The sequence below is a fragment of the Carlito syrichta genome, unplaced genomic scaffold, assembly GCF_000164805.1.
Source record: "Carlito syrichta isolate Samal-C Ts95f unplaced genomic scaffold, Tarsius_syrichta-2.0.1 Scaffold290134, whole genome shotgun sequence".
In the NCBI taxonomy this organism is placed as follows: Eukaryota; Metazoa; Chordata; class Mammalia; order Primates; family Tarsiidae; genus Carlito; species Carlito syrichta.
In genome coordinates this window covers 616,954-626,989 of record NW_007234230.1, presented here as the reverse complement: position 1 = coordinate 626,989, position 10,036 = coordinate 616,954, and the positions used below count along the sequence as shown (strand labels likewise).

Below are 10,036 nucleotides of genomic sequence, written 5' to 3'. Positions count from 1 at the left end.
TCCTGCAGTACCCCAGGACCACCAGACCCTGTGTGGTGCCTCCTCCCGCCTCAGAGGCCTCTGCTATCCAACCCACCTGCTCCCTGGGAACGAGAGCCTTCAGCAGAGCAGAGCCTGGATTGCAATCCTGCCTCTCGAGCTGACGCCCTCCCCACATTCCTGCCAGGATGCAGAGGGAGGAGGCCCCACTGCGCCGTCCTCGGGGCCTTAGCTTCAGGACGAGAGGCACAAAACGCCCCCACTGTAACCCAGAGCGTGGACTCCCAGGAAGACAAGACAGCAGAGGGTTGTGGCATGCACTGGGTAACAAGGGGTAGTCAGGGAGGCTTCCTGGAGGAGGGGACACCTGCACAGAGACCTGAGGGCTGGATGGGGCTGGCTGTGGGGAACAGCAAGGAACGGTGGAGGCAGGGGCAAGCGAGAGCGTCTGGGGAGAAGACCAGGGCACAGGCAGCCTTGTGTGCAGACCCTCCACAGGGCCCAGCCTGCTGCCTGTAGCCACCTCCCCTCTCCAGCTCCACCACACACAACCATACACTGCACATGCACACACATATATACCCACACACACTGCACACAGTCACACACACACTGCATATGCACACACACATGCACCCATACCACATGCATACACCTACACACTGCACACACATGCATACGCCCTCACACCACACATGTGCATGCCCACTCTACACACAGACACACACAGTCCCGCTGAGCTCTCAGGTGAGAAAAAAAACCTGCCCCAGGCCTGCAAAAGGCCACAGGCCAGGTCTCAACGGCTACCAGTGGGAACAGGGCATACCCAGCGGGGTCCTTGACACCCCCTCCCCCTGCCACCTGAGACCAGGCAGGTGCCACGGCCTCCGCCACCTGGTCTCGGGCCCCTGAAAAATGCCGCATCCCTGGCACAGGCTCTCAGGCCAGGCGCGTCTGGCAGCCGCACCAGGCTCACCTGCCCCCTGCCTCCGTGAAGAGTGCCCCGGGCCCCACCTGCCCGCTCCTTCCTGCAGCCACAGGGACGCCACTGTGCCCACCCTCAGTGCTGGGCCTCCTCCTGCCTGTCACCTCCCTGCCACCAGGAAAGCCCAGCCCAGCCGCTTGCCCTGCACCTCCACCCCGGAACGCTCCACCGACAGCCAGGACCAGAGCAAAACCAGGATGCCCCCACCGTTTCTGTGGATCAGGCCTCCACTCACCTCTCCTAACTTCCCCCCCTGCTGTCCCCGCCCAGCCACACTCCTGCCACCCAGGACCTGCTGCACCCCCACTCGGCCCCTCACTCCTTGGCAGGACCTTGGCACCTGCCGCTCCCCACTCCAGGCTCCTCCCCGTAGCTCAAGGCTCCCCTCCCCACAGCCCTCCCTCCTTGTCCCTCCTGCCAGAGCTTCACCTCCCTCTGATGGCCGAAGGCCCTGCTGCCGACCCCACGAGGGGTCCTGAGTGTCCACACAGTCCATGTCCGCGCTAAACATTGGAGGCCCCAGTCCTGCATCTGGAAGGCAGAGGAAACTCCCACGGGCGGGCAGCCAGGAGTCCCAGCCCCAAGGAGGCAGAAAAGGCAGCACAGCCTCCACAGCTGAGGCTGGGCTGGCTGGAGGGACCAGCGAGGCGGACACTCAGGAGCAGGGCCTGCCCATCCTATGACCTACGTTACTGCTTTTGCAGGACGGGACGCCCTGGGGCTCTGTGAGGATGTAACGCTCTGCGCCCCCTGAGACCTCCCATGGTGCCTGGCATCCTGGGGCCTGGAGAAGGCCGGATGGCCAGGTCCTCCCTCTCCCAGGAGGCCAGCCCAGGCTCAGACAGCTGCAGCTGAGTAGCCCTGGAGAGAACCGACCAGCGGCTGGAGACAGTGCGTGTGAGGGGCCAGAGTCTGTTGGTTGGGGACCCATGCCCAGCAGGGCAGCTCCTGACTAGCCATGGCCCACCAGACTCTGCAGGGACAGGTCCCTCACTACCCATGAGGCCATTCTGACCTCGGCTCTCAGCTGGTCACCCGGGGACACAGAGCTATGGGCCTGCCCCCTCAAAGGAGACAGCAGCTCCTGAGTCCCTTCCAGAGTCTCTGAATGACAGGCTCCCGTGCTTCCAACACCAAAAATGCCCAAGAAGGGCCTTTCACCAATAAGGGGTCCATCTGTCTCCCAGAAGAATTAATCCCACCATGTGTGCACAGCCAGGCAAGGGAGGGAAAAACCAGGGGGGAGAAGAGACCCGGGGTGGGCAGACCCCCCGCCACCTGAGTCCCATGCCATGACTCAGGGCCGCCATGATGCAGGGCTGCCACGATGCTGCACCCCATGACGCTGGGTGCAGGCTCAGGCTGAGGGCGGGGCCTGAAGAAGGGCCACTGGGACTCTCCACTGCCCAAATCGTGGGAGGGCCGTATAGGCCGCTGTGGAGGCTGGAAGGCTGGACCGTGCCGGGAGGGCCTGAGTGCGGGGGGCAGCCTGTGCCAGCTGCTCCCAGGCCCAGGGCTCACCACCATCCAGAAGGGGTAGGGCCCGGCCCACACTGGAAACCTGAGAGGTGCCGCCTCCCCTCCCATCCACACGTGGGCGGGCACGTCTGCACCCCCCGCTGCACCCCCACATCAGGGCCAGCGCCCAACCAAGAGCACCCTGGCTGCCTCGGCCCATGACCCGGGAGTCCAGATCCCAGCCAGGGCGGCCCATGTCACGTGGTTACTTGGCCCTCTCTGGCCTCAGTCTCACCCTCTGTAAACAAAGGATGCCCCTTGGGAAGGAGGGGCTGGGGACCCCGGAAGAGCAGCCCGGGACTCCTCAGGCAGTGGGCACCCAGGAGATGCTGCCCCCACGTGCAGAGCAAACTCCCGGTGAAAAACACCTGGCTGCAGCCCAGGAGGACTCGCCTTCTGAACACAAAGCCACTCTGAAAAAAACCGAAAAGGCAAATGAGCCCATTTCACTCTCCTCTCTCGGGGGCCCTGCCTCACCATGGGGGGGGGAGAGGAGCCGCAGCTGCTGGGGCGCGACGGCCGGGCGGGGGGAGGAGGCCCTGCGCCCTGGCAGGAAACGGGGCCACCGCGGCCTCCTGGGAATCCCCAGCAGTGTGTGGGGTGGGAGGTGGGGACCTTGGTTCCTCCAGGGCCCCAGGGCGCAGGCAGACTGTCCACCAAGCCGGAGCAGCAGCATTGCCAGAACGCGCCCAAACCCCCACTCCTGACCCTCTTCCAGAACCGCACTCCACACAGCCTCTGCTTCAGAGGAGGTCCCCCCGCCTCCGTCTCCCCAGCCCAATGCTCCCGAGCCTCCCTGGACCCTTCTTTCCTCCACAGGTTCTTTAAAACACACAGCCAGATGCCGGCCATGTCTCGGCAGGGCCACGGTCCAGGCTGCACTGTTGCCCCGTGCCTGGGTTCCTGGCACTCTGAGGGCCTCCACCCTCCACCCCGTTTCCTTCTGACTTGGAGTCACACTCTGTCGCCCAGGCTGGAGTGCAGTGGCACTCACAGTCACCCCAGCATCAACCTGCTGGGCTCAGGCGATCCTTCTGCCTCAGCCTTCCAAGTAGCCAGAACTATAGGCGCACGCTACCATGCCCGACTAATTTTTCTGATTTATTGTACAGCCGAGGTCTCGCCAAGTTGCCCAGACTGGTCTTGAACCCATAGGCTCAGGCAATTCACTCGCCTCGGCCTCCTGAAGTGCTGGGATTACAGGCTGAGCTGCTGAGCCCAGCCTCCACCCCATTTTAAAACAAAAATACTTTAAAAAAAACACAAAAACTGCAAGCAGACCGTCCTTCCTCTGCCAGAGCCTGTGTGGCCTGCGTCCTGGAAGGCCCCAGTGCTCCCTGGGCCATCACGATCCTCCAGGGACCACCCCGCGGGGCCCACACCCCTCCCCGTCAGCCCACGGCCTTCCCCAGCCTGGCCGTCCTTGCCCCCAACTGCTCATGGAGCACGGACACGTGATGCCATCCCCTCTCATCTGCCTCCTGCCACCACCCTCCTGCCGGCAGTGCTGGGACCGGGGCTGCCCATCCAAACGGTGTCTCCGGTTCAGCACAAAGCCAGTATCTGAACTAACCAAGTGAATGCCAGCTCCCCACTCCACCCACACGGGAGAGGTGGGAGGAAGGCCAGATGCCCCAGCACGCCAAGAGCACTCAGCACGTCTATGGGGCAGAGGGGAAACTGAGGCTGAATGAAGCAGGCCTAACATGTCTCAGCCTCTATCCGAGGTTGGGCCTCTCCCTGAGACATGGCCCTGGTCCCATGGCCTGAGGCTTCCAGAGGGGGCCCCTTCTGCCGGGAAGGCCTCCAGGAGAGGACTCGGACTAGGAGCCACAGCAGCCGCCCCAAGGGCTGGTTTCTCTTACAGCCGATGAGCACAAACAACAGGTGCGCACGGGCACCCACGCCTCACTCCAGACAGCCGCCAAACAGGAAACCTGGTGGGCGGGGCCAAGAGACGCCCTGGGGTGCAAACGTGATGCTGTGGGGGGGGGGACACGCTGCCCCCTCCAGCCCAGCTGTCTGGCTCTGTCCTCACTTTCTGCCCAGCCCCGTGGTGTCGTCCACCCTCGCCCGCCAGGCTGGCCCCCTGGCTCACCTTCACCTGCTGTGCCCTAGGCCTGGACCGCCTGCTTGCTGCCAGGTGTCCACAGGGGCAGCTTCTTCACTAGCCTCAGAAGGGCCTTCCTCAACTCACACACGCACATATGTGCCCGCATGCACATGCCCTGCCATCACCTGCAAGCCCCTCCCTGGCTCTCGCGTCTCACTCTGTTACAGACAGCACACGAGGACCTGTGCACCTGCCCCATGGCCCTGGGCACATCTCCGTAGGCAAGCGCATCACCAAGACTTGGCACTGATGTGGGCACCGTGACCTGGCCCCCAGCCTCTGGTTATCCGCACTGCACGTGCTGGCCTCCTGCACGGTGCTGTAATGGATGCTACACCACATATGCGTCTCCCGCCATCACACGTGTGGGCCGGCTCAGCCACCCTGGAAGTGCTCCCTGACCGTCTCTCGCTTAACTGCACTCATCATCACTGCAGCCTGTGGGTGCACCCCCAGACTGGGGACTGTGTCTGTCTTATTCCCAGGATCCCAGGCCCAGGGTGGGCATACAGCAGGTACTCAATGAATGGTGACAGATGCTGCTGCTGGGAGCTGCTCCTAAGGGTCTCCCTGCTCTTGGGAGATGGATCTCTTCCCATACCCCCGCCTCATCCCCCCTTTGCCCTCGGGACCACGGCACTCAGCTCGGGCCCCTGGCACGCACCTACTGGTGATGGTGAGGGCAGTAAGTTTCAACCTGGACATGGGAACGCAAAGGACGTAGGGGTCCCCGGAACTACACACCAGCAGAACATGCACACACCCAGAGAGGGTCCCACGGTTGTCGACACTCTCGCATCTTGTGCTCTGATTCATCCAAGTGCTGCCACGTGGCCAGGAGGCACTGGGTCTTTGTGGAAGGGACAAAGGCCTCGGAGCCCCCAATGGAGGCCCATCACCCCAGACACTATGCTCAAGCCAGTCTCCCTCGCCGTAAGCCTGGGGTTGACGCAGGCAGACGCTCAGCAGACTCAGCAGCGGGGCCAGCATGTGTCCCTTCCTATGGCCAGGCTGATCCGTGGGCAGCGCACACAGGCGCCCACTCAGTCCTCAAGCCGGCCATGTGGGTGTGGCACTGTCTCCGTCCCCACAACACAGAGTCAGAGAGCCTGGGCAGACCCCCACCCCTGGCACAGCACACAGTGTGCGGACATCTAGCAGCAGTGACCCTGTCCCGGCGTCTCAGACCCCCAGGGCTTGGCCCCACGCCGGCACAGAGCAAGGCCGACAGTGGACAGGCATTACACTCACAGCAAAGTCCCCTTAGAACAGGAAGGGTGACCTGCACCAAGAAAATAGCTGATCCTTCAAAAACAACCCAGGGAGAGGCTTTACGGACAGCCAGGCCTGGGACAAACCTTGGCTCCGGGCAGGCCTTCAGCCCAGGGGTGGACATACACTTGACTCCAGGAGGACCAACGTCTGCCTGGACACGTTGCTTCTCCAGGCCACTTGCCCGCCCCTCCTGCCTGCGGGCGATCAACCATCCCACTCTGTGAGCCAGCGGAGACGTGTTCACAGACCAGGGCCGCATAGTGTCCTTCCATGACTACCGCGCACTTGCCACCACCAAGGAAGACTCCCCAAGCCCTGGGCCTTGGCCTCCACATGTGTACATAGGCCACGAAAATGTACAGGTTGAGTTAGGTCCTGAAAGAGCCTGTTCGACTTAAAGTGAAAACAGGGACAGGGAAACCACACAAATAACATCAAGTCAAAGTTCTCTGGTAACGTTCAAAGCAGGTGTTTATGACAGCCAGGCAGAGCTGTGGCCAACTTCCCTAATAGTGGAGCTGTGGACTCTAGGAACTGCCAAAAGCCAGTGCCCGGTCAGAGTACAGGCAGAGCCCAGCTGGGCAGAAGAGGGGTTAACAGTAACCAGCTCTCAGCTGCCTGGGCTCCGGCGCCCACCACGCCCTCGGCCAGCACAGGCCAGTTCACTGCCAGCCTGAGGCCGACAAAACTGACGCTGAGTCAGGGCCGGGGCAGTCCTGGGCGATTGTTCACAGAGACAAAAGGGACGCTGACAGTCCAACTCTGCAGCCGGCCCAGGCAGGAGCTGAGAGCAGACAGCTGACCAGGCACCCAGCTGCCACCTCGCTGGGTCACACAGCCAGTGGCCCCCACACCACCCCAATCCCAGCAAGGCCCAGCGAGGCAGGAGGGGGCGTGACCCTGAGGCTTCAGCTCAATGCCCACAGAAAGTGAAGAGTAGACGTACGGTACCCCTGACCCCGTCTTGGTTGGGTGTCCACCCTTGGCAACCAACACATGGAGCTGTGGCCTCTTCGTCATCACAGGTATTAAATGGCCAGCCAGCGGATTTAGTTACAAAACACTGTGGCCTGAAGTCAGGCGCACACAGCAGCAAAATCAGCCTGGGCTCCTTGGACGGAGTGCCTCCTTGGACTCCGGGACCCCGAGGGAAAGGGTGGGGTCCTTCCTGCCCTCCCCACCAAGACAGTGATGCTGAGCATGGCTTCCAGCACCGGTCGCCTGGGTCCAGATCTCCTCCTGGACACTTAGGACCTCATCCCCCTGGACAGGCTGCTGGCCTTTTTTGCCACAATTTCCCCATCTATAAAGTGAGAATAACATCAGTCCCAACCTCAGGGGTCTGCTGTGAGGACGGAAGGAGGGGGCATGGAGCACCCCACCCACGAGCCACATGCTGTCTTCAGCGTCACTCCCGTTTCCCAGATGAGGAAACCGAGGAGGAGGACACCACTTGCCTAATGGGTCCAGCTGGTGAGTGACAAAATCAGGATTTGAACCCAGGTCTGCAGGGTCCAGAAGCCAAGCACTGATAGTCACTGGAGTCCCAACAGCAGCTGCGAAGGACTGGAGGGAGCCCAGACTGCACAGGAAAGGCCTGTCCATGGTTGGCAGGAAGCTCTTGCCCAAGTCTCTGGGCGGCATCCCCACCCCAGCGTCTTGGTTCTGCTCCCTGCATCCCTGGCACCTAGTGTGGACCTGGGAGCAGAACCAAGGCCATGGAAAAGGGGGACGCCTCCCTCAGGTGGCCCCAATCCCAGAGGAAGAGCCTGTGATGAAGGCATGAAGCCTGGGTATCCCCAGTACCTAAGACAGTTGCAGACACTTAAGAATCAGATCCCAGCACCAGAAGGAAGCACAGGGCCACAGTTCTACCACCTCCACACGCCCTCCTGTGGGCACAGAGACGCCCGGGCAGGAAGCTGAGCTGCCCAGCCACCCGCACGGTCCAGGAGTACACGGGCCATGTTCATGTGGCCGGCGGCTCCTCTCACGGCTAAAATCACGCATCTACCCATCCATGGGAAGCCAGCACGGAGCCACCACTCAGGGCAGGGGCATCCATGGAGCGGGCACACGACTACTTCTCCTGGGCATCGGAGGGGTTGGACCCGAAACCTCTTCCACAGGAGCCCCGGTCCGTGCTGCCCCAGTGAGCCAGATGGCTTCTCAGGCCGTGTGTCGCTCCATGGGTGCATGTACGCACATATGCACACACACACGCTCACCTTGAGGCACAAAAACCCAGAGGCCAGGACTCGGACCTGAGAGCTCTGAGAGCTCGGTTAGTGCGCGTCCTCAGAGGGGCACTTGTCGGAGCCGCCCTCCCTCACCCCACCCACACTCCTTCAACATGGGGCAAACAGCCCACATCAATCACAGCCCGGGAGGCAGACAGCAGGGCAGGTCCTTTGTGTCCCTGAAGTGTGTGTGTCCTTCCCGAGCAGCTGCCAGGCTTATCAGATGTTGAAAGAAAAAGGAGGTGAGGAGGCGGGAGGCCTTTTAGGACGGAGGAGGGTGGGACACGCTGCAAACTGAGTCAGACACAAAGCCCCAGCCCAGCCCGCACAGGCCTGACCACATCTCACCCGCAGCAGTGCTCGTAGCCCTCGACCCTGGCTGGCCGTGACCTCCCTCCACCCCTGCATGGCACCGGGGTAGGATGAGGGCGCCAGCTCCCTTGAGCATCAGCAAACACCTTGGGGGCGCGTCCCTGCTCCAGGCCTGTCCCAAGCCCGTCACCGGGAGAACTCGGACATGCTGCTCCCATCCCTCAAACTGAGGCACCGACAGCTGGGCAAACTGCCCAAGGCCACACAACTAGTGAAGGGCACCGGGTTAACACTCAGGTTGGTGGGGCCAAGGCACACACGCCCCTCCCCTATGTAGTGTGGCCTGTGCTGGGGTGGAGAAATGCAATCTGCCTTCCCTCCACTCCCCCAGCTCCAACACATCATGGTCTGGAAACCGGCGCCTCCATTCAGACCCAGGAAGCCCAGGCCCACCTGACCTCCACCCAAATCCGACGTACACTCACCCGTAGGAGCGCTGGATGAAGGCAGGGTGGAGCTGCTGCACACCGATGGCAAAGCCTAGGAGAAGGGGACAGTCAGAGACCTGCCCGCTGCGGGTCCCTCACAAGCCATGGCCGCAAGTGTCAATGTTCTTCTGGCAGTAGGCAGGGTACTCCGGGAGGCAGAGCCCTGCAGGCTACATGCCTCACATCAAAAGGGACTATCAGCTTCCTCCCTCCAAGGCCAACCCCACTGTGACCCCAGGGCACTGGGCTTTAGTGGGCAAGAGACCCAGGTGGTGGCAGCCTCTGGTGTCGGCCTCCCCACCTCCAGCCCGGGGGCCGACTTCCTCCCTTCTGTGAGAACAGATGACAACTAGGGTGACGTGCCCTCCCCACCCCACGGCCACAGGTTGTGGGGACAGGGTCTGGCTCCCGCGTGAGGAGCCGTGCAGGCCCAGCTCTGCAGGCTTGTGATAGCTGCCACCACTCCTGGGGGGGGCCCTTTTTCCACCCCACAGATACCGACGCCCAATATAGAAACTGAGAAGAGCTAGAGAGGAAAACACAAGCTCTCACCCGTCTGGAGGCTCCGAGGCTTGGCTCCCAGATATGCCAGGTTCACGTTGGCCTTGCGGCCATCGATGATGGGGTTGGGGTCTTTGCAAGCCCTCTCAGCGGCCGCTCGGTCAGCCATGGTCACCTGGAGGGGCACAGCTGCGTCAGTGGCTGCCGGAGGGGGAGCCAACAAGGGAGAGACGCAGAGGGCCCTGCCCTGGCCCGGCTCACTGTCTTCCCTCTCTTCCCTCCCTGAGGGTGCCTGGTGCCCAGCATTCTAAGTGGGCGGTGGGGGGCCCAGACTGGGGCCCTCCCACAAACATGCTCCCTGGGTTCCAGGTTCTCCCCTCAAAGTTCAAGTGCTGGGAAACGCTGCCTTCCAGGACAGACGAGAGCCCCTGTGGACAGAAGCGAGCCCCCGGGGAGTCGGGGCAGAAATGAACCCCAAAGGAAGGCAGGGGACCCAGCCTGGCCCGCCCACCGGGGCGCCAGAACTCCCTTCTGGAAGGAGTTTGGGGACCCTGTACTTGGAAGGGAAGTAGGCAACGTGTCTTCAGGCAGGCTTTACTAAAGTTGGGGTTTCTTTGGGGCGGCT

The 10,036-nt window shown here is 62.3% G+C and overlaps 1 protein-coding gene across 1 annotated transcript in view; it reads right to left on the bottom strand.

Annotated features, from left to right (window-relative positions):
• RBM38 (RNA binding motif protein 38) overlaps nucleotides 1-9,821 on the bottom strand; it is a 12,445-nt gene extending 2,624 nt beyond the window's left edge. Inside the window, exons 1-3 of the mRNA XM_008054409.1 lie at nucleotides 9,748-9,821; nucleotides 9,463-9,590; nucleotides 8,908-8,962 (exon numbers count right to left, since the gene is read on the bottom strand). Coding sequence (XP_008052600.1) covers nucleotides 8,908-8,962; nucleotides 9,463-9,590; nucleotides 9,748-9,764 — 200 coding nt within the window. The 5' untranslated portion in view covers nucleotides 9,765-9,821. The remainder of the gene's footprint in view (nucleotides 1-8,907; nucleotides 8,963-9,462; nucleotides 9,591-9,747) is intronic.
• Nucleotides 9,822-10,036: the final 215 nt, after the last annotated feature.